Consider the following 24951-nt stretch of genomic DNA (forward strand, 5'->3'; position numbering starts at 1 on the left):
GTCAAGATAATTTCTACAGCATATCGTCATGTGACAATCTGCCAGTTGGCAAACATGCCCTCCTGTAATTATGACAGCGGAGACAGCGTCAGTTTTTTTTTGTTTGTGGCGTTGGTAGCCATGCTGTTTCCCATAGTTGTCTTGTCCCTGAAGAGAAGTGAATCAATTTTAGCCCCAATTTTTATTACAAAAAAACGCTTGCATAAACCGCTTTTTTATGCATAAGTTATATTTAATTGGCTATTGGTTTATTGAATTTTTGTTATTGTTAGTTAACGGGACTTCGCGTGTATTTATCATGCGTGAAAAGTATCGATCTTGTTAGATTCCAGGGCATTGATACATGTTCGGCCATTTTAGTTGGAATCTGAAGTTTATGTTATTAATGTGTATTTGTAACGTTTTTGTTACTTGTTTAGGTGTTTCTTCATTTTGTTCCCTCGGTAAGTAAATTTGCTTATTAATCTATTAAATAATCCCCCATCTGGCTGATGACTCAGCTGCTTTCTTTTAGTTTTTTTAAATGCTAGATAAGAATCCTACATTCCAGAATCCAGCCTTCCTTTTTAATATATGCTTGCTTATGGTATTTTTTGTATACAATATTTGCTAACAGTAACCTCCCAAAAGGTTCTGTACCTCATTACTCCAGGATTACCAGAAGCTGGTTACCATGGAAACATCAAGGGTACAGGAGCCTATTGATCACTCTCCTCCTTTTTGAGGAGGGTGTGTCAATACCTACTGAAAGAAAACCTGCTCAAAAGTTATGGAGCATTTATATTGAAATTTGTATTTAATTGGTTATTGATTAGCTTGACTTCAGCAATTTAATTTATTCAACAAATTTAGTGGTGTTTTTCTTTAAATAGAATTGCAGATTTGTTCATAAGTAATTTTCTGGCAGATTGCCTAAAGTTTTTTCTTTTTAACTTAACTTGCCTTTTATCAGTGGAGCCATGCAGTAGACTATAAGGCTCCACTAGTTTTATGACTGTGGTGTATTGTTTATTTTAAGTCTAGGTACATGTCTTTTACAGATAACTTGGAGTATGGTTTGGCAGAAACATAGGAATTTTCTACTTTTTTTCTAGAATTTTGGTTTAGTTGTGTTCTCGGTTCTGTTTCACTATGAACACCTGAAAAAGTTGAATTTTAACGTAAACATTAACCCTAACAAGAAAATCTGTTTTTAGTTCTTAAATTCAGTGCTAATCCTTAAGTTTTCTGAACAGTCACATAACCTTTCAGTTTATTCTTAAAAATTCCTAAATTTACTTATTTTGCCATAAAAGTTCAGTACAATATGTTCTGTCTCTAGGCTCAATAATCAATATTTTAAGCCTCTTTATAAGCATTTGGTGTTGAGCTTGGTGTTTCTATCTTTCTAAACTCTGGCTACTACTATTTAGCCTCAAATTACAGGCATTCTTAGAGTATATTGTTAAATAATCATAATTATCACTTTGATTTTCACTGCACTTAAGAATATACACTAAACCTGGCTTTTCAGTCTTTCAAAAAAATTGCATGTCTAAACAGAACAAATTTATATTAATAAATGGACAAGAAAAGGTTATTTTATCAGCAGATTCTAAATTTGGGAATATAATGGCACAGGATACTTCTAAAAATTTGTGTAGTCTTCAGAGAAAACAGTGAGCTTTCTTTTATGCACCATAAAATGTATCACTGCTTAATAATATCCCATTTTATTTAAATAAATCACCTTGCACTTTTTGAGTCACATTTTTGTAATGCCTGCTATAAATTTCATATGTATTTGCTGGCAAATTGCATAATTTAGTGTTATGCAGTTTTAAGTGTGTTATCTTGCATTATTAATTGACTACTCATCTGTTTTGGAATTGATGAATGAATGAATTAGTGAATAAAAGCTCAATTAACAATGCTATATAAAGTGTAGAATTTTTAAGAATAAACTGAAAGATTAAGTGACTTCAGAAAACATAAGGAGTAAGTGACTTGGTAAGTGAGGCACTAATTTAAGAATTAAATTAGTATTTTTTTCATAAATAACATGAATGGTAATGGATCATCCTCTCAGAGGACTAAAAGTGTTTATCTGTTCACAGTAATCACAGAGTTAAATTAAAATTCTTCCAGAAGTGTTTTCTTTTTAATCAGTAAAACATTGTTTTGTTGTTGGGTATCAAATTAAGTATTGCAGATGCATCTTATTTCTGGGATTAATTCAATTTTATATGGCTGAGTAGTTGTTGATTGAAACTTGAAACTTTATTAATATCTGAGAGTAAAAAAACACTTCAAAAGTTCCCATTTGTTACATCAGATGAAAGATATATGTTATGAAATGTCAAGTAGTTGTGTTTCTTGGAAGAAACACACTGGAAGTAGTTTTTACAGCTCCATGGTGCCAAACTTGACAGTTCTAACGTTAAGAAGCACTTTTTAACTTTAGTTACGTCACATGACATCTGGCATAACTCAAAATCCGTTCACTAGTGATCTGAAAGTAGAAAATTAAAAATAGATGAGTTTTTAAAGAATTGCACTGTAAGTTGTGTTTACAGCTCCACATAACCAAAAACCAAAACTGGCAATTCTTTTTGAATTCTCCACATTGAAAAAGTGTTTTAGAGACAGAAAACTGTATGATAAATGATTTTAATCCAAAAATATTTTCTATGGAAAATCTCTAGTCAAGTTTGTCAGTTTTTATCAGTACACTTGTTGAGAATTGGCACATTGATAAATGGGATGTTGACCTGTAATGTTTCTCATTCCCATCTAACCAATTTAAAAAATCTTGGAAAGTAAAAATTACAGGAATTATCTAAAACACTGATAATGGTATTATTTTTCTTCTAGTTTTAAAATTCCGTCATGAATCAGGACACGGAGTGGTACGGAAACAGGCCTTATAGAGAGCAATCCTCATCCGCCGATAATATAAATGAACCGCGGCAAGACGAACTGCAGCATAGATTGGGTCCAGAACGCCGAAGCCAATCATATCAAGATATTCCTGTCGCAGGTCCAAGTGGCATGCAATACCAAGGAACTAGATACCAAGACCCATGGGTGAATCCCCATCGTGATCCTGTGGGTCCAGAACGCCGGAGCCAATCAGATCCAGATTTTCCTGTCGCAGGTCCAAGTGGCATGCATTACCAAAGAGCTAGATACGAAGACTCATTTGTTAATCCCCATCGGCATTCTCATGCCAGAATGGAAAATCCAAATTTAGCCCGCTGGAGTAGCGCTCCCAGTTTTGGGTGGCCAAGCGACAGGCCAGTTTATTACCGGCCGCCACCATCTTTTAACCCTGGTATGCCTCCACCACGATTTATCCCTCCACCGCCGATTGAGATACCAGTGTTTGATCCAACTCGACCACCACCTCCAATTGTACCGGCGGCAAGGCATCACGAAAGAAACATCTTCGACGCATTGCCTCCGCCACCGCCACCGCCTCCATTTGAGTATGGCATGACTCCGCAAGGACACGTTTTAGCGCAGCCCTTACCACCGCGACCACAGGTAATTGCTAAACGTTTTCATTAGGGCGGTTTTGTACTTGTTTTTGTTGACATATTTGACAGTTTCGTGGTTTTTTCGTGAAAAGTTGTATTCATCAACTTACTTACGGAACAGTCAGCAAACTTCTACCAAAATGTCAAAAATTATTGTTATTTCCTCTTGAGTTTATCGAATAGATATTACAGAGGTTTGATTTTTTGCAAATTGTTGTTTTGAAAGCTCTTCTTAGCACCAGTGGTACGTTTGTATTTGATTACAAGTGTCCCCAGAACGCACAAAAGTCCACCACTGCTTATGGAAGTTGCATGGTACATCCAGAAACTTATTATTCGAAATTATAATTGCAAGTGCACCGAAATCACGGAATTCTGGGCTTCTGCGCTCTGACAAAAAATGTGTCCCTGAAGACTTTTAGAGAGAGTCCCTATAATGATGTGATCAAGATTGTTTCATCTAGAATCAAGACAAGGGCGTTGTAACTTGTTATGCTTTGTTTGTCTGTTTGTGTGGTAAAATTTCATTTGCTGCTAATCCCCATCCAAATTACGTTCATTATTAAGAAAAAAAAAACCTTATTTTTAGTTAACTTTTTTGTATTATCTACTGCTCTTAATCTAAACTCAAATTTAAAAAATATTTCAAAATAAACAAGCACGAAACTTTTATGTTTTGTTAATTACTGAAATCACTTGTTTTTTACACACTTGGCAACGCAGCAGGTTTCAATTTACTAAGTTTTACGGAACTGATGTAGAGGATGAAATCCGTTCCTTAAACTTATAAATATATTTTTTCTTTTAAAGATGTTACCAGTCTCAACAATAACACCTCTATCACAAACTGAAGTCATAGAGATACATGACTCACCGCCTTCCCCATCATCTCCAAAATTGCCGTCTTCGGAAGACCGATCCAAACAAGATACGTCGAGTCAACCGGGACCATCAAAGTCAAAAACTCCACCCACGTCCAAACGACCTGGTCTTATCACTAGAACAAACCTGAAAGCCGGGACTTTTATAGATCTCACGCTTGACGATGAGTCGAGCGACCATGACAAGGCGTCTCCACTGCCAGACCCAAGCAGACCACAACAGCCTGGTTCGTGCAGTCCACAACAGCCGGGGCCGAGCAGACCGCAACAGTCTGATCTGCACAGTCCTCAACAGCCAGGCCCGAGCGGACACCAGCAGCCCGGTTCGTACAGACCTCAACAGCCGCAGCAGATGTGGGGCGGTAACCTACCACCAATTTCCGGAATACCGCCAATACCACCCATGCCCATTTTTGATAATCGAGGGCAACAGTACCCGCCTGTGCAGGCAATGGAGTATATGCAACAAATGGAACACGCGTTTGCTATGTTGCCTCCTGAATTTATTTGGTCTTATCATCCGTACGGATTTCCGGATCCAGATTATGTGCCTGCGGCTCGAGGCCACTACAATAGGCCGCAAAGGGGCAGGCTTCTCCCGCCGCCGCCAACTTATGATCAATGGGGCTTTAATTTACTTCCGCCTCCACCTTCGGAAATCGCTCCAAATCCACCTTCGGAAGTCGCTCCAAATCCACCTTCGGAAGTCGTTCCAAATCCACCTCCGCCTCCACCTTCGGAAATCGCTCCAAATCCGCCTCCATCTTCGGACGTCGCTCCAAATCCACCTTCGGAAGTCGCTCCAAATCCACCTTCGGAAGTCGTTCCAAATCCACCTCCGCCTCCACCTTCGGAAGTCGCTCCAAATCCGCCTCCGCCTCCACCTTCGGAAATCGCGGATCCACCTCGGCAGGTCTCACCAGAATCGGACGCGGTGCCCATGGAGGAGAAACGGGAACCTGCAGGAGATGCGCCTGAGAGAGAATATGACCCCTTGGCCATGCGTGAGTACTGTTTTTTTTTTGCCACTGGAAGTTGGTATCCACAATATACAATTTTTCAACATACAGAGTGATTGTTGGTCGATGGTAGGTTAGACGTTTAGGGAAAACGAGACAGAAATTTTTGGATCTATCAATCTTAAATATTTTCGGAAGTTGGGACCCGGCCGGTTATATCAGTAGTCGACCCTGGATTATCTTTTTTAAATGAAACACCCAGTATATTATTACATATTTGGATTCTACGGAAAATTTTATCTCTATTAAGTTTTTCTATACAGGCTGTCCCTTGATGTAAGAGACAAAATTTCATTAGGTGTTTATTTCATTAGATAAATTGAGTCAAAAATTTCTTGTGTTCACAAATTTTAAAATTAAAATTTTATTTAAGAAAAAATGAATACTAACAATAATTGTTCAAAGTGTAACACGGTAAACACACTATTAAATTTAAAAAATCATATTTTGGTAAGGAAGCATTTGCGGACATTTTCATAAAAGCTAAAAACAACATCAAGATCCGTTTTTCATTTAAAAATTATGAAACTTTAGCTGAAAAATATGTTTTGTCCCGGTTGCCGTTATGAGCAGTTTATTTTCTTTCTTCAAATAATACAAACTTTTTTTATAGTATACATTTTATGTGTTACAGCCGGCGGTGGCACTGCGTACGAATTCTATGAAGATATGAGCAGGAGGATGCAACCTCGCTTATTTGAAACTCTGATCTTCAGCCAAAACCGCGCAGAATTCATCAGTGGACTAAATTTCTTAATTCAGTAAATTGACAACTGTTAATAATGTAATATTGTATTTATTTATTTTTTTCTACTCAATTTTCAGAATGTTAAACAGAAACATGCGTAACTTTCCAAGTATGAAAAAGGATACAAAGTATCCGGGTAAATTATTTTTAATAAGGGAGTTGATGTGCCTGTTGATGGCGATATCGGACATCTTTCCACACATGGGTTTTGAGGGAGCCGAACTGATTACCTACCTCAATTGCATGTCTGAGATAATGGCCCTCTACTTGGAACTGTGCGGGTCATTTTTCGATGACGAAAGTGGCAGGGAAATGGTTTGTTTATCAAATTATCAGATATTAAGGAGCATTTCAATAGACACTTAAAGCTACAGCAACATGTAATACGTAATCTTTAAGATGTCATACGAATTTCATTTACTTCAAAATTATCTTTTAGTACATAAACATATTAAAGGACAACTTAAGGTAAGTTATGTTTTGACTGTGACATTTTATACCGGAACTGTTTCATTCATAGTCCAACTTGATTTAAGCTCAGGGCTAAGTCTCATAATTTACGTGGCACCTATAATGCACTTGTAGAGGCCTCTGACCAGTTTAGACAGTTTTTTAAGATTTAAGACAGTTGTCTGTGAACATTTCTAGGTTTTTGATAGTTTCAGAGGTGTGTCTGGCTATTATAAACATATTTTTAAAGGTTTAAGACACTTTTGGAGTCCTCTGACAATTTTTCGCACGTTTTTAATAATACTTAGAGGTTTCTGCCCATTTCAAACAATTTTTCTAAGGTTTAGGACTTTTGTAAAGGCCTCCGACAATTTTTAGAAGTTTTTTAATACAAAAAGCTTCTGACCAATTGATTTTTTGAAAGTTTAGGACACGTTAGATCTCTCTTGTAATTTTTAGGAGGTTTTTGATAGATTAGTACTGTTGAAGAGGTTTCTGGCAATTTTTAGGATGTTTTCGATAGTATTTAGAGAAAACTATTCTAGTTAACCATTCGACAGGTTACATGAATTGTGATCAGAATCAGAGAGTGAATCTTGTGGCTCACCCTGTATATTCCTGAATGTCATATAATGGTAAAAAGTTTAAAATTCGACAACTTTTATATGTATAGGATGTTTTTCAATAAGTTGTATATTTTCGAAATAATTGAGGTTTGCCGGACCTTTTACACACACTGTACAAATGTATAATTAGCCACAATATTTGAAGATTTGTTACTAAGGAATTGGAATTGTTTATATTATTCCGTCGTATAAAAAGTTTGTGTTTATTTGTGTCTAAATAAAGTAGGTATTACGTATAAGATCTTGTTGTCACTTAAAGTGTCTATATACCGAGTCGAATAATCGAATCTGTTTTGGTTAATATTGGGATTTGCAGGATGTCAATATACCTCTACGAAGTTATGGTGCGATACATTTGATGAGAAGATGCCTACTGAATCGCTTGGATTACATCACTTATTGTATTATCAAGACGCGCCCTGATTATGATATGTATCACACCAACATCTTCTGGACGGATATTCATTGGTATTAAATTTATTCGAAATTGACATTTTCTCTAACGCTTTAATATGGTTTTTTGTTTATCCGTAGGTATTTTATTTTCTTTGCACAGTACAGTCGCGAAACCAATCTAGACGTGTTCATGGTCTATGCGCTGCTCGAATTGTTCAGACATAATTTTCGTGGTGTAAACCATGAAACTCGTCGCGAGGAGGCGAGACGTGTAAGTTTTAATTTAAAAGTTTTTTCGATCATGTTTGCTCGTTTTACCTACTGGTCTAGGTAAACTAGAAAGTGGTTTTCCTCAGGATTTTACTGTTTTATTTGTTTCCAGGGGTTTGAGTTGAGATATGGCAGTATGAGGTATCTGAGAGCTGCCAACAGGTTTATTCGTTTAGTCGCACGAAGTCAGGATGGCAACATGAATTACACCGAAAGGAATTTGCGCGAGAATTATATAAAGTAAGTAACTTGTTTTACGCATAATCAGAGTTTCTATTAGTGTTAATTTGCCATTAAGACCCAGATGTGCTGAAATGCGGGCCGAAATGCTGTATTATCTTTAAATGCGACATTAAGCCCATTAAGTAATCTTAAAATTCGACCCAACAAACATTTGCGGTCACCGCGACAAAGCATAAAAGCAAGTTTACTTGTCTTTGGTATTCTACTGAAAACTTACCAATTACAAGAGTTTCTTGTTTGGAATTACTTATGTATTTGTACCCGACACTTATTGGTAAATCTCAATTTACAGAATTTTTTGTATGCTGGTGATAATAATGGGGGGGGGGGTAACTTTTAGATGTTGTTCCATTGTGACATATTTTCTGAAATAAAGATTAACCTACGTAAAAAATGACTGATTTTTAAGAAAAGAATTTACAGATGCTCAATTATGGACAAAATAGGTATTCAGAAAATAAAAAAAAAAACATTTAATACTCTATTGTATTTTACTTGGCAAACCTCAGAATATTTACACTTTAATAATAGAGAGGTTTTAAACCAGCAAAACTAACGCCCGTTTTTAACAAAGTTCTGGTTAACACAAATAATGTACTTTCTGTTCATCAGCGACTTCTGACTGTTGCGTCACAATCACCAGCAAAAAACGTATGTCGGTAATTACATGTGATATTGATCGATTGTCAAAATGATTAGGACCTAGGAATGGCCATTTGTGTTCTTCGCATGCTCATAATAACCATAACCTACAGCGAAGTCGTCCACTAAGAAGAAAAAAATTGTATAAAAAATTAAACAGGTGGTGGAGTGCCAAATCTGCGTGTCCTGGGTCGTCCGCTTTACTTGGTCCTTGCGGAATGGCTTGCCGGACAACTTCGGAAGACAGTTGGATTCCCTGCGATCGTCGTGCTGAAGAGGAAAATGACGAAATGAGTATTACTTTTTCGGAGCGGTTCTACGCGAGCGAGTTTTATTATGGAATCGAGCAAACGGTTAGTTTAAAAAGGTTAGCATGGATTAGTTTATTCAACATCTAATTTGTTTTTAGCGATGGGAGATCTACTCATTTGAAAACGGAATTAATTTAATTAGCGCTCGTTTTCGCACCGCTGGTGATCGTGAGCTTGCACGGATTCTTGCGCTTGCGAGAGAAGACAGTTCTTCCCCGGATGAAAGGGTACTGTTTTGTTTTTTACTTTTAGAATGTTGTACTACATTTATTAAGTTGTGTAGGATCAACCAGGTCCTAGCGGACTATGTCGAGGTCCGAATAGTTCTCGTCGAAACTCTTCTATTTTAGATCCGATTGCAATTATCGTTCTGGTAAGTGTCGTTTTGTTTTATATAGCTTAATAAATTTACTGTTTTACTTTGGAATGAAAGACAAGAAGCTAGAAACTTATATACAGGCTGTCCCATAAGTAATGGTAAATAATTACAGAAATACAGGGGGCCAAAGTTATTTTTTTAAAATAGTCTTTTTTACATAACTCACGAATAACTTGTAGTTTTTTTGTAAAATTACTTGATAATCAACTCAGTTTTAAGCCAGCGGGTAGAGGTCGCCACCTGCGGCAAAGACAACTGAAACCCGAGTATCTGTTTCCCAATATCCGCTAGCCAAAAAAGTTTTCGAGATATTTGTAAATTAAGTCTTGGGCATTTTAAGCTGGCCCTCTATAAGCTGGCATTTCACCAAGAAACTCCAAGTAGATCGCGTGTTAATTGAAAAAATAACTTTGACCCCCTGTATCCGTTAACTTTTCCTCTAAGGCAAGTTGTGCTAAATCGTATTATTTTGACCCCATAAATACACCATTAAATTATGTATCATTAATTATGGGAAACCCTGTATACCTTAATTTTATTTGCGTAAATAAAAGATAATTTTAATTATTATTAGTTATTTATGCAGCAAGCGACAAACCATTTTTACTCCAAGAATTGTTCTTTTCGTGAATAAACAGATTTAAATCACGTGTTTTATACAATTTTTTAAACAAATGCCATTCAGAGTAACAAAATTTGTTACCAACTTTTTTGCTTTACAATTTTTATAGTATCTGTTAACATTCTTCGTTCATCATTCTGAGGTTGACATTTTAATTTATTTTTACTGGGCTAACACAATGCGTCATGTTTTTAGTCTGACTCTGACGATGAGAATGAAGAAACCCCCGTGGTGGCTGATATTGAGGAGCCGAAGACTAAGGATAAGCGCTTGGCACGTAAACGCCCCTCAGATGCAGCATCAGCTTCAAACACTGGAGTGAGATTTTTTGTGTTATATAAGTTTTTAGTAAAAAATATATATTTTTACTAGGAAAGTGGCCCGGTTCGTGAGAGGGAGGTACCAACAGCAGCGACGGAAGTTGTTGAGTCTCATCAAGAACAGTCAATCGCTGAACAGCAACCGACCGAGGTTGAATCTGTTCCGGTCGGTGTTGGACACTCTCCCGATTTGGCAGCGTTGCCTAAATCTGAACAAACCATGCCAGAGGCTACTAGCGCAGGAACGGAACCAATGCCAAGTGGCCAAGCTGTTGTAAAACCGATACCTGAACGACCATCATCAGACGTGCGGGCAAATTCTCCTGATTTAGCTTCCGTAACGTCAGACGTGCGGGCAAATTCTCCTGATATGGCTTCCACAACGTTGCCTGAAACAAGACCGATGTCAAGTGGCCAAGTGGAAACTGCCGAAATAGATGATCTAGAACTTGCCGTTACATCTTTGAAATTGGAATCGTCGGAAAAAGATTCTACCAGCACTGAAGTTTCTGTTGAAATTGGCGCTCAAGAAGGACAAAGTTCTGAAGCCGCTGAACCAACGGTGACTTCTACAACGAACTTGGAAGCTACCATGAACGTGGAAATCGCAACTGAAGACAAACCATCTGATAAGGAAGATAACCAACAGTCGACAATTGAGACTTCGACTACTACAAGGAAGTTGGAAGCAAGAAGTGTCGAACCAAAACACTCTAGTGACGTTGAAGTTGGTTCCCAAGAAAACCAAAGTTCTACAAGCACTCAATCAATGAAGAGGACAACAACCCCTCCAATAAAGGTAGAAGCAACTAGTGAAGGAGAAAACACATCTATCACCCAATCAGCTGGAAGTTCCGAAATCACCCAACCAATGGAGACTTTCACCCCTCCAATGAAGTTAGCAGCAACTAGTGAAGAACAATCTACCACCTTTGAAATGCCTGCAGAAATGAAGACTCAAGAACCTGAAAGTTCGGAAACCACTCAACCAATGGAGACTTTCACCCCTCCAATGAAGTTAGAAGGAAGTAGTGACATAGAAGAACAATCTACCATCATTGAACTTCAAGTTGAAATGGACACTCAAGAACCTGTGAGTTCTGAAACCACTCAACCAATGAAGACTTCGACCTCTCCAATGGATTTGGAAGCATCTAATGATGTAGAAATTCTTCCAGTTGAAGCTGGCATTCACGAAATTGAAAGTTCTGAAAGTATTCAACCAACGGCTCCTTCGACCTCTCTATTGGAGTTGGCAGCAGCTAGTGACGTAGAAGAACCATCTATCTCTATTGAAATGTCTGTGGAAGGTGACACTCAATCATCGGAGACTTCCATCTCTCCAATGATAGAGGCATTCAGTGACATAGAAAAACAATTTTCCCCTATGGAACTTCCAATTGACCTTGTGAAGTGTGACGAACCAACGGAAACTTCGACTTCTCCTCAGGAGATGGAAGGAACCAGTGACGTAGAAAAATCACCTGTCACTAGTGAAGCTTCTGCTGAAATTATCGTCCAAGAAGATGAAACTTCTCAAATGACTCAACCAAGTGAAGCTTCCATCCCTTCGATAGGGCCGGAAGCAACTAGTGACGTAGAAGAACAGTCTACCGTGGAAAGTAACACCCAAGAACTTGAAAGTTCTGAAAACACCCAATCATCGGAGACTTCCATTTCTCCAATGATAGAAACAACTAGTGACATAGAAAAACAATTTACCCCCAAGGAATGTTCAGTTAACCTTGTGAAGTGTGACGAAACATGTCTTCAACCAACTGAGACTTCGACTTCTCCGCAGGAGATGGAAGGAACCAGTGACGTAGAAAAATCACCTGTCCCTAGTGAAGCTTCTGGGGAAATTATTGTCCAAGAAGATGAAGCTTCTCAAACTCAACCAAGTGAGACTTCCATCCCTTCGATAGTGCCGGAAACAACTAGTGACGTAGAAGAACAGTCTACCAGTAGTAAAATGTATGTGGAAAGTGACACCCCAGAACCTAAAAGTTCTGAAACCACTCAATCATCTGAGACTTCCATCTCTCCAATGATAGAGGCAACCAGTGACATAGAAAAACAGTTTTCTCCCATGGAACTTCCAATTGACCTTGTGAAGTGTGACGCACCAATGGAAACTTCGACTTCTCCGCAGGAGATGGAAGGAATCAGTGAGTTAGAAAAATCACCTGTCACTAGTGAAGCTTCTGCTGAAATTATCGTCCAAGAAGATGAAACTTCTCAAATGACTCAACCAAGTGAAACTTCCATCCCTTCAATAATGCTCGAAGCAACAAGTGACATAGAAGAACAATCTACCTGTAGTAAAATCTCTGTGGAAGGTGACACCCAAGAACCTGAAAATTCTGATACCATTCAATCATCTGAGACTTCCATCTCTCCAATGATAGAGGCAACTAGTGACATAGAAAAACAATTTATCCCTCAGGAATGTTCAGTTGACCTTGTGAAGTTTGACGTAACATGTCTTCAAGCATCGGAGACTTCGACTTCTCCCGAAGAGATGGAAGAAACTAGTGACTTAGAAAAATCACCTGTCACTAGTGAAGTTTCTGCTGAAATTATCGTCCAAGAAGATGAAACGACTCAACCAAGTGAAACTTCCATCCCTTCGATGGAGACGGAAGCAACTAGCGACATAGAAGAACAATCTACCGAAATGGAAGTTCCTGTTGAAATGAATGTCCAATATGATCAAAGTGCTGAACCAACGGGTACTTCTTCAAAGAAATTAGAAACAACCAGAAGAAACCAAGATGACAACAGACAGTCCACTATCAACGACGCCATACCCGTTGAGCCGCCAATACTTGCTTTTATGCGAGCAGCAGTTAAAGACCTACACATGCAGCTGAGACGAGAAAAACTAGAACAGGAAAGGCAAGACAAATTGAAAACAACCAGAGACGTAGAAAACGCAACTGAAGAAAAACCATCTGAGAATGAAGGTAACCAACCGTCGCTTGTCCCCTACGTCATGGCCGTTAAGCAAGCATCAGATCGGTATTTGCATGCACAAGGAATAGAGCTTGCTGCGCCTCAGCTACAAAGCGCAGACTTGAACGACGAAAGGCAACACAAATTGGAAGCAACCAGAGACGTAGAAAACGCCAGCGACGTCAGGACCGTTGACCCACCAAGACTTGCTGTTATGCGAGCAGCAGTTGAAGAACTTAACATACAGCTGAGTCCAGAAAACCTAGAACAGGAAAGGCAAGACAACGCAACTGAAGACAAACCATCTGAGAATGAAGGTAACCAACCGTCGCTTGTCCGCTGCGTCATGGCCGTTAAGCAAGCATCAGAAATGTATTTGCAAGCACAAGGAATAGATCTTGATGCACCTCACTCCAGTAGCAGCAGTAAAACTTCGTCGTCTGCAGCCAGCGACGCAGAATTGCTCTGGAGCTCTAATACTACCACAATGACAGAATGTCCCGATTTTCCTGTGCCTACTACAAGTAGTAGTTCAAGTGGGTTTAAGGAAGACGCTTTTCAGCAAAGTGAAGAAACTGAAAAAGTTGATGAATTACCTGCCCAGTTGGAGGTTGTTGAAGAGGAGCCAGCTAAAGACGAAAGTCCTAAACCGGTTGAAACTATTGAATCAAGAGTGGATCCGATCACGGACCAAGCAGCTTCCGTCTTTATGTCTAATCTCGTGGAGTTCTTGAGACTAAGACGTAGTGAGCTCCAAGAACTCACTGAGTCTCAATCTGCTGACGACCCTGAAACAATAGTGACAAGATTCCAATCCCTTTTGGAACATTACTTTCGCGAAATTAGTGGACGTCCTACGTCAGTTCCAACTGACTTGAACACAAATTTATTTGAGGCGTTGGCAGCAAATTGTCCTGAAGGAGATTATTCAGAACTGTCAGACTTTATTGCCGACCTGCTGGATGAAACGAAGCCGGAGTATAACGCTGCCCTGATGAAACTGTTGCATATTTTAGAAGCGAGGGAGTCAACAAGTGAAGAAAAACCAGAAACTGACGTTCCTGAAACAATTGAACCGCCTGTATCCCTCAAAGGAAAAAGAGGTAAATTAGCATTGAGTGGCAATTCGTCTTTGGAACCCACACCGCAGCACACTCCTCGAAGAAAACCTGCACGTAAAAAGAAGAAATTATCCGAAGCATCATCGGTGAATGAAGAAACTTTGGCTATAACAACAACCAAAGGATTAGTGGTACCTGCCACTCTTGTAGCCGGACAAAGGCGAGTCAAAAAACGTGGCAAGGCTACAATAAAGACCGACTCTGAGGTAAAAGCCCCTGTTTTATTGAAACAAGATGATACGACAACACAATCGGGGGAACCAATTGCTTCCACGTCTACGCAGTTGGAAATACCGACAGGTTCAGTGTCGGAGGAACCAACTGCTTCCACGTCTATGCAGTGGGAAGAACCGAGTACTTCGACGGCTACACTGTCAGAGGAACCTACCGCGTCAACGTCTCGTAAACGACGCTCGGACCCGCGTACCGAGAAGAAAAAGAAAGAAAACGAGTCAGCTGAGGAGAAACGCAAGAAAACTAAAAGGGCCGGTGAAAAGAACGTAGAAAAAGATAATTGCATGATGAAGGTCCTTCAGCGGTCTGACGGACAATCGTTATGCAATGAAATCTCAGTGAGACAGTCTTGTGAGTTATTCGAGGAAGTGACTGAGATTCCAGTTCAGCCGGAAGAGCTACCGCTTAAAATGGAGAATGATGAGTCGAACCATCAAACTTATGTTAAAGAGGAAAGTGGAAGTGATGATTTCTCCATACATTCCAAGGTGAGTAAGAGATGATGATGCTAATGTCGTAAAAGGCATACTACCATATAATTTCGGATTTGATATAAGGCAATTTATTATCATTATTTTTGAATTACAGAGATATCCTTTTCTTAAAAAAAAAACACTTAATTAAAAAAGTTTATTCTGCTGTTGTTAATGTAGTGTCTTATCAAATGTAATCCAACTTTTAGAGTTTCATCGAAGATGACAGGGCGGAAACTAGCGATTCTTCACTAAGCTTAGCGCCGTTGCCTTACGAAAGGCTGAACAAGAAAAAAGTGCAAAAATACTTCAACCGGAAACGACGCCAATTTGACACCACCGGTACTTGTTCAAGCGAAGCGGGTAATTTAGCTCCACCACAACCGATTCCGTACAAATCGCATCTACTAACCAATAACGATCTAGATTCGTCAGCTTGGTCGTCGTTGACCGCGTCTACATCGTCCTTAGGAACGACCTCGACCTTATCATCATCTACATCGTCCTTGTCTTCGGACAGCTTCGACCGGTCGTTGAATTGGCGTGATCCTCGTTTGTCGGGACAGTCGGAAGTTGCTAAACGGTACCGGCAGTCATGCGAAGCGAGACCGGCAGAGGGCGTCGCTCATGAATGGCGCGATAGCTTTGATGATGCCACCGTGATATACAATGAGAATTTCAGTCAAGAGAAATCAGCATTAGAGGCAGCAAAACAGACAGTTTCAGGGAAGGAAGGTAAGGAAGTTTTTATTTTTAAGTTTTTTTTGCGGTTAGTTAATATATTTCTCATTTTGTTGAGTGGAACAATTTTGGCTACATTTATCCAGCTTAACCAAGGCTAGGAACTGACTGGTTTTAGTGTTGAATTTTTTCTTGTCTCTAACGAAGGTATCTTCACTAACCTTATCAAATGTAATATTACAATACTATTCAGGTATAGACGGACAGTCTTTGGTTGCATTAAAAAAAAAAAAGTTGATGCTGACTGGCATAAACTAAAACGTCGGTTAAATTTAATACTAAAATGAAATCTTATTAGCAAGAAAACATAATTTTTATTATATATAGCGTCACCAAAACCAACAGCTACCAGTTGTCTGGACTTTTACAACAGTTTTGGACGTGAAGTATCCGTTGACGTTGTGGACGAGACTGAAGTGTCCCACAATGATCTTATCAATTTGGCCTCTCAATACACTGAAGACGAAACTATAACCATCAACGTACGACACATCTTGAACAATCTCAAACAGGAACCCGTTGAAGAAGAACCCAACCAAGTGGTAGCCCAAGGAACTGTGTTTCTTACCCCCGAATGGGACTACGATCAGGCAAACCCAGCCGGATATGGCAATTTCAATATGCCAGTCACCGCAGCGAGTACGTCAAAGCCTCTCAAAAATCCACACCTGATTGAAAATTTAATCGCGATTCAACCAGAAGCGGTGCCGCCATTACAACAACAGCCGGCCGTCGTTTTTAAGCATGTTAACCCGCCTGTAAACGTAGTGGAAAAAACTATTCCTGAAGCGGAGCCATTACCCACGAGAACTCACGCAGTATCGTTTTTCGAGCAACGCGCAGGGGAGATTTACGCCAGGGAATTTGGGCAGCAGGAGAGCGCATTGTCGTCAGGAGCTAATACCAAAAAGTACTCGTGGAGAGATGCTGCAGGTATGTTACTTATTTTTATTTAACAATTTAATGTTGCTTTTAAGATATATCAAAAGTGACTGATGATGATAAAACCTTAGAAAAAAACTGTAGAAACTCTAACACTCTATAGTGTAAAAACCAACTACATTTTATTGAGATATTTGGATGCTCTTCTTATGAGTTTTGACCATCAATTTAAGTTTTTAAATTTTAATTGTCTTAAGATTTGGAACTTGCTTGATGAAATAATATTGCAAATAGGCTACTTGAAATGAAAACTGATATCAAAAAGTACAGGATGATCCAGAAATTGTATGGCTAGCAATTTAAGGAATTTTAGGAAAATTAAAGATACTTGTATAATGAAAAAAAGGATAATAAATGCATATAAAAAGCAACAATTCAGGAAATTTGGTCTACTTGAAAATTATAAAATGCCAAGTATACGCGTTTTTTGGTATAAAGTAATACTTGGTTGTAACTGTAAGTAGTCTTTACAGCGTCATGGTTCCAAATTTTTCTTTTTCTGAGTTCTCATTACCGATTTTTGTGTCTACTGACGTCACGCGCTAGCAAAATCTTTGGTGGTCAGTTTGAAATATTAAAACTAAAACGTATTCCTCGTAATTGTTAGGTCAATTTGTGCAGTGAAATAAATCCCGTTGCAGTAACTTAAAAAAAGAACAAATTGTTTCAGTATCTTCCTTGGGTCCTTACCATAGACCAAAAACACCGGCACCATCCAAATCCAAGATGGTACACGTCACAGCTGAAGACAACGAGATATTTCACAATGCTTTTGAAGGAAAAGTGGTCGGACCAAATCATGGCGTTGAAAACGAATTTTCAAAGTTACTTTGGCCGTCTCGCAGCGCTGAGCCACTGAACGGACAAGTTGCAGCAACAGTTAAAGCGCAGGCGGCTCCTATTCCAGATGCAACCACCAAGGAAAATCCGGTGTCCATTTTGAAAAAATCCAAGTCGAGGGGTGAGTGGTTTAGTTTTGTTATATACGAAAAATTAAAGTGAATTAGGATGACCTCACAGCCTCAAGAAATGCATTGTTGTACTCATAGTCTAAGGTTGCCCCTTGGGTTCGTAAGGTTTGGCTTATGAATGTATTTAGCTTAACCTAATTATTACATCACAATAGTGTAGAAAAAAGTAAATTTTCAGTCAGTCAGAAGCACTACAATATTTTACGTTTGGTGGAAAAAAGGTTCTCTCTAAATAGCATTAATTATTACAAAACAACAACCAACAAATTAACATGTTTTTTATTGAGGTACAATTTTGGAACTTTACAACAACATTCTGAGTTCACTTTAATCAGAAATTATACTAATGCATTATTTGTAGGTGACAATAAAAGAAAACGAATACAATTCGAGAGTCCAAATACGGTGGAGGCACCACCTTTGGTCGATCCACACTTAAATAAACTCGTGGTAAGTGAATATCTCGTAAAGTTTATGTATGATTCAGTGGGCTGGCCGTTGGCATATTTTAACAGTCTTTTCAGATATATTTTGTCAAAATTCTCCCGTGAGAATTTTGTAATGTCAGTTGGAATACAAACATTTGTTTTTGTTACTATATGTTGAAAAGGATAAAGTAATAATTTAAGAGAAGTAAGATAATACAGCACCATTGCTTATTAAGTCTTAAGTCTTTTGGTTGGGTTGTATCGATGTTGATTGGTTGAATTTAGACCATTCTTTTGGCGTAAATTAAATTTAAATTACAACAAAAAAAATGTTCTAAAGTTATCTCAACTATCAAATGAACTAGGTTGAATTCAAGAGATTTACAGCACTTTTTTATTTACCCTGTATACCGGTGAAGAAATCACTGTAAGTCAAAATGAATTCCTGGCGTTAATTCTTCCAAAATCGTCTTTTTTTTAATAAAATTCGGCTGAGACATTTGGGAGATTAAAAAATTGTTAAAAATTATTATCTGTATCGATTTTTTTTTCGTGAGCAGTTTATTTAAATCGACACATCTAGAAAACTATTTGTAGTACAAAAATCTCTGTTTGCTAGTATGCTAAGTTATAGCTCATCATACTTTCTCATTTGCTTAGGTTATTAAAGGTTTTAAGCTTTTAACTTGATTCTACAATGACTGTAGTTTGTAATTGAACAATAAGAAAAAAAGCAGCAAGTGACAAGCAGCTTTTTGGACCAATTACAACCATCATGCATAAAAGTCGCACCTATTTTTAATAATGTGACTTATTAGCAATGGTGTCAAATTTACTAGAGTTTGTGTCTGTATTTCAACGAGTTCCCGGCTTTCTCGGAACAGAGAAGGGTGCGACAGGTACGTCAAGTTTGGGTTTCACAGATTAAACTGAATCGGTGCGATGTGGCCGAGTCGCTGATCGAGAACTTCATTAAGCAGAAGCAACGCGAGCGTCAACAACAATTGAGACGGTTGCGCTATCAACGAGAGATGGTCGCAGCCCACGAAAGAGCGGTGATGCTCGCCTTCGAGATGGAGGCGAAAGAGCGACAGCTGAGTCAGAAAAGCGGCGCCGTTTGTTGCCTTTTCGATGTTACTCGCAAAAAACCACGAATTTATGAAGGTATGTGACAGTGCGATGACGCGCTAACCGGCGATTTTCGCTTGCAGGACGCCGACTGCGCTCACTCAGTAGTTCAGCAACCGACCGAACTTTTATTAGACTATACATTTAATAATTTGTCCGCGGTTCCTATTAACAGTAACAGTCAGTTTATCAGTAGTAATGCTAATGCTAGTCAATTGTATCCGACCGCGGTCTCTGCTAAGTTAAATCCTAATCATTTACTAAACTATCGTCCTAACTACCTGGTTGAAAATGTAATGTTTCAACCTCAAGAAGAAGTCCGAAGAGATGCTGCACTAACCCCTGGAGGTGAAGAAGACATCAAAGAACATTTCGAAGAAGATTACGTAAAAAATTATACGGGCTATTCTCGCGGTGGTTTTATCGGGGATACTTTTAAGGGACAACCGCCAGAGAGCGCTGTAATGATCAAAGATAATCCGTTTATAGGGGGGCACTTGGAGGAATCGCGATCTCCTATTATATCAACAGGTACCACTTCCCCAATGTTAGAGGGTGCATATTTGAACTCGGTCAATTTGTATGAAGCTTCGAGGAAAGAAACGGAGCATTTTGGAGCACTTCCTGAGAATGTTGCGCAGACTTTGGAAAAAACTTTAGCCCAACTTCCACCCAAAAAGCGTAAACTAACCGAGGACCAAGAATTGGCTATTTATATCCAGAAATTCAAGGAAGAGAAAGAGCAGCGCCCCACTCAAGTGGTGGAAGAGCAAATTTCCTACCCGGCTCAGAGGCAAATGTCTATCGCCGAGCTGCATCGAGACTATCCGAAAACGGCGATCAAAACTGTGGCAGCAAGAAAGTTTTATCCGTCAGAACCTCCTAATAATCCTTACTTTGAGTATCAACAACCTTACGACCAATATCCCGATTACGGTAATAAACGATCAGTGATGAACGTTTACATTAACGGGGTACGGGAATGCTCCGCTAATTATCCACTCTGTCTGATGATTGGAACGATGCACACTTGCATGAACAACCAACCCAATCCTGGTCAGGAAGCCGCTCAGTTACCTCCTGAACCAGTGCAATTGCCACAGCAACCACCGGTGATTCCTCCAGTACCAGAACGGCCAGTAGTGGCACCTGTTAAAGAACCCACAAGAAAACGAGGACGGAAACCAAATCCTCAACCTCAACAAGGAGAACCGGCGCCTAAAAGAGGCAGAGGTCGACCACGTAAAAATCCTATTACATAGGGGTACCCAATTCCTGGGGGAGACTTACCCCAAGATTTGAGCGTTCGACCCAATAAGTCCCTTAAAAACTATCCCCGATAGATATTTAAATCAGTATTCGTTTATTATTGAGTTTAAAAAACGATCGTTGGCTGTGTTTAATTCAGGTTCTACGAATATATATTTTTAAGTAGTTTTAGTTTCAAAATACTCATTCCCACCGCGGTAAAGAAGAACGAAGAAAGAAGACTGTAACGAGAAGAAACCTACGAAGACAGAAGCCCTACTTCCTGAAGAACGGACCTAACATTATTTACTTTTTTTTTTCAATTAGTAATTTTTAGTCAATTTACACACACTTTTTCATCACAAAACTTTAAAAATAGACGTTTAACTGTGCGTGCATGAAGAAAAACTGCTTTGGTCGTCAGTCATATTTTTTGCACGGTAAGGTTATTTGATGTTTTTTCCTGTGTCCCTTGAATTGACCTCCCAGCAGATCCTTATACCCCCATGTGCATTGTCATACTTTAAGTCAAACTTAAGTGTGGTTCAGACAGTGAACAATACAGGTGAAAATTGTCACGCTCTGAATCATACTTAAGCTTGGCTTAAAGTTCGCCAGGGCAAAAAGGCGGTTAATGGGTCAGCATGTTGTGTTAACTGGTCTTAAATGTTTCTTGTAACTCTTATGCATGTTTTTGACGTGTCTTTTTTTTCTTCTCGACTTTTGAAGGCGTCTCAAATACAGGGTGTCCAGATAATACTCTGTCCTGAGTTGAAGGGGATTATTTGTATCAATTTCAAATAAAATATTGACCATCTGTAGGAAATACAGAGTGTCGCAGAAAATTACTGTTTTCTCGTAAACGGTGCATCCTGAATTGCGTAGTAAATTTCTCTTTTTTTAAATAGACATCTAAAGTTGTAGGAAATTTCACCCTTATCAAGAAATAGCCCCCTTGTTGCCCCTGACGCACTGCAATATATCATATAAGTTTATCATTTTTAGTTTCCTACATACAGTACCTCGCATTCTTAGCTGGCCACCCTGTATATCGAATACCGTGACCTAAGTTAAATGAAACTCATTTGGCTCAAGTAATCTATTTTTGTAACTTTCTAGAAAAGTCAAATTTAGTTTTTTTTTCAATTTTATAACCATTAGTTTGTGTTCCTCCTGACCCTTCATATTTGCTTTGTTTTTATTATAAATATGTAAAGACCTTTTTCTGATAGACATAGTTACAGTTTTCTAGATTTTTTCATAGTTAAGGTTGAAAAACCCAACTATTAACACGTGGGCGTTGTTCAAAGTAGTTTTTCTGTCATGGCTCAACATTAAGGAGGAATACGGACAACGTTGTCTAGATGTGTAGAAAAAGATTTTGGGATTACCACTAGCACGGTTAATCGAGTTGAAATTTTAATTAAACTGCACTTTTCAGTTTGATATCTTTAAGAAGACCTATTTTGTATGACGCCAAACGGTGTGTAAACTTTGCACGATTTTTTTATAGCTGTTTGACTTTCTGTATGGTATATTAATTGTGCTTTGCATTATTTAGTGTTGCACGTTAAAAATTCTTTTTAAAACCGGACTGACAATTATGCACTTTCTTTGATAAGGCATATTGTTGGCAACTTTTTGTGACAAAATAAGTTAACCAAAACAGAAACTCTTAAAATAAACCGGTTTCAATGGTTCAAATTTTCTCATGTTAGTCAAAGACATTTTAACGCCACACTAACGAATACCGTTATGCTGACAATTGTCAATTTTACATATTTGTGGTTTTCATGCTTCCTTGTAAGTGGAGGCTTTAGGTAAGTGATCCCAAAATCTTTTACACGCCGAAACGTTCGTCACGATGGTTTAATTACTATTTAAGCATTACAAATTAGTTGCAGTCTTTTTACTGATAGTTGATTTTCTTTTTATAGGCAATACCGACGTTCACCGTAACGGGAATCACAGACTCGGCGATAGATTACCTCAAAAACGGAAACTGGGTATGTTTATATCTCAAATAAAATATTTGTGTTAACAAGGATTTTTTTGGGGCATTTTCAGATGACCGACCAGCTGTTACTCAACCAAAAAGGGCCAAAAGTAAGTTTTTTTAGTACTTTAAACTATGTTATTTACAAATCTTTTAATTAATAGTTTCTTGAATTGATTTAGTTTTTATTTTCTGTAATTAATTATCTTTGTTTTGTGTCATTTTGACAGAAGAATCATATTCCCAACATCAAAATTTATCGTACTAACAAAAACAAAGCTTTTTAAATCACCAAAAAAAAGCTCAATCCACAAAATATCAAAGAACTAATCTAAGACAGAAGTGAATTTCAATATGACGTCACTGTTAATGTCGTCACTGTCACTTTTCCCGGGACAGAGAGTAGATAATATACATATTTGTCTAGCTTGTACAGGGTGGGCCAAATTGGAAGTATATGGAAAGCTCTTCCCATTTAAATGCGTCCAATTTGGCCCTCTAATCTATAGTTGAGACGTTTTATGAGTGAAAATACGTTTCCAATTCTTCTCAAATTCCAGAATTTCTTTGCAAAATAAATTAGACAATAACTTGGAATTTCGTTCTTAATTTAAGGAACATCATTTTTAATTTAATCATAGAAATAATCTTTGGCAACGTGTTTAACAAACAGAGATAGAAAATATAATAATCTTACAGAAAAAGGAATTGTCTAAAGTCTGTTTTACTGTTAAGCTGTTTTGAACTTGAAAATTTTGCGAATCGGCAAATTTAAACTGTCAAAAGGATAAAAAATAGCCTAAACATTTACGTGACCCTAGTAAATACAGTTTTAAACTTGAAAAGTGTCTGTGACCACAAATCGAAGCTGTCAAAAGTAGTCACGTGACCCCGGACGAAAACTTTCATTGATTCTTAGTAATTCCAGAGATATCCGAAAAAAACGAAATTTTGGAAATTAGTTTTTATTTTTTTACTAATTTATTTGATAAGATAACTCAAAACAAAAGACATTTTTGAAATGGACTGACTGACTGATTTTTTCTGATTACGATGATGGTTCAAACAGACAGTTTATTGAAAATAACAAAAATTATGTTTTAATAAAGAGTCCCTTGAAAATAACCGATCAACAATTCTCCGTTAAGTCACATGACAATTCTTCACGTGAAATCATTGACATTTTCAAAGCGATGAGCATGTGACACTGTTAAATGACGTCACGGAATCCCCCTCTCATTTCCAATCAATTGTTGATGAATGAGATTTTATCGCACGCTTCTGGGATAAGGTATCTAAAAATAAATTAACTTTTACCGTGCCACTTTTCTCTCTTAAAACAGGTGGAATTTTTATCTATTTTATCTAAAATCCTTTGGAAAATGAGTCTGAGTACTCAGAAATGTTCTATTCTTTTGTAACCTTAAAACATTTTAACAAAATCTAATTTAAACGAGTGCTCTGAATACATTTACCAAACTTGATTGAAAGTTTGTCTCGTTGATTGATTATTCGAAATGGCAGTTCGTTTTCAGTAGCTGTCACCTTCAAAGACCTCTAACTTACTCGGAACAGTGTCATTCTGCAGCAACGTCTGGTTTGTACGTCGCTATGGATGTTATGATTGATGACGAAAAGAATGAGAAGGAATTAATAAGTAAGGCGGTGAAACCCCTTGCTGTTACTGAAACGACATCCGTAAGTTTTTATTTTTTGTTTTACAGTTGATGTAAAATTATCGTATTTTATATTTTTCTTATAACACTTGACTGACCAGGTATTACTTGTCTTTAAATATTTCCTTTATTTAAATGATTATAATAACTTCTTTATATAAGTAAAGGCCACAATTCATGAATCTCTTAACTAACCTACAAGTTTAGTCAAAGTTATCATGGTTATTTTGGTTTGGTATCAAATATTATGTTCATTCAATTTTGAGTCGTCTATTCAAACTAAATGCAAATGGGACTAAACGAAAATCCACTGCTTATAATTATTTAAGAAGAACTATTCATACATATCTACATATGTGTTATTTTTCAAGAAGTCCGGCAGTCCAATTGTAATGACGAAAAGTGGAACGTCGAATAACATAGCTGACCAGTGCAATATTGACTGTTATTGTGCCATACGTTTGAACCGAACTGTGATTCCTGGGTGAGGTTAGCCGAGATGTAGGGTTAGGTTTCTTTTGTTTCTAAATGTGATTTTAGTGTTAAGTAATTTATTATAAATGTTTACGTGTTATGCCAGACTTCAGCTAAACGCAGATAGTTGCCAACAGTT

General features: G+C 38.0%; 1 protein-coding gene across 5 annotated transcripts; it reads left to right on the top strand.

Moving 5' to 3' along the window:
• The first annotated feature begins 121 nt into the window (after nucleotides 1-121).
• On the top strand, nucleotides 122-24360 carry LOC145732048 (uncharacterized). Of its 5 annotated transcripts, none has more exons than XM_081984072.1 (22): nucleotides 122-443; nucleotides 2854-3525; nucleotides 4329-5403; nucleotides 6053-6179; nucleotides 6244-6481; nucleotides 7559-7710; nucleotides 7777-7909; nucleotides 8021-8148; nucleotides 8954-9146; nucleotides 9203-9331; nucleotides 9388-9477; nucleotides 10301-10423; nucleotides 10478-15223; nucleotides 15418-15571; nucleotides 15635-15943; nucleotides 16277-16882; nucleotides 17562-17852; nucleotides 18224-18312; nucleotides 19214-19454; nucleotides 22604-22672; nucleotides 22734-22772; nucleotides 24198-24360. In XM_081984072.1, the coding sequence occupies exons 2-22, from the start codon at nucleotides 2869-2871 to the stop codon at nucleotides 24221-24223; spliced, it is 9615 nt and encodes a 3204-aa protein (XP_081840198.1). In that variant the 5' UTR covers nucleotides 122-443; nucleotides 2854-2868; the 3' UTR covers nucleotides 24224-24360. The 5 variants fall into 5 exon arrangements, with proteins under 5 accessions (XP_081840198.1, XP_081840199.1, XP_081840200.1 ...); XM_081984073.1 differs by having other exon boundaries at nucleotides 24201-24360; XM_081984074.1 differs by having other exon boundaries at nucleotides 24187-24345.
• Nucleotides 24361-24951: the final 591 nt, after the last annotated feature.

This window comes from Ips typographus, linkage group LG7 (genome assembly GCF_016097725.1).
Source record: "Ips typographus isolate SLU linkage group LG7, UJ_Ityp_2.0, whole genome shotgun sequence".
Taxonomy (NCBI): domain Eukaryota; kingdom Metazoa; phylum Arthropoda; class Insecta; order Coleoptera; family Curculionidae; genus Ips; species Ips typographus.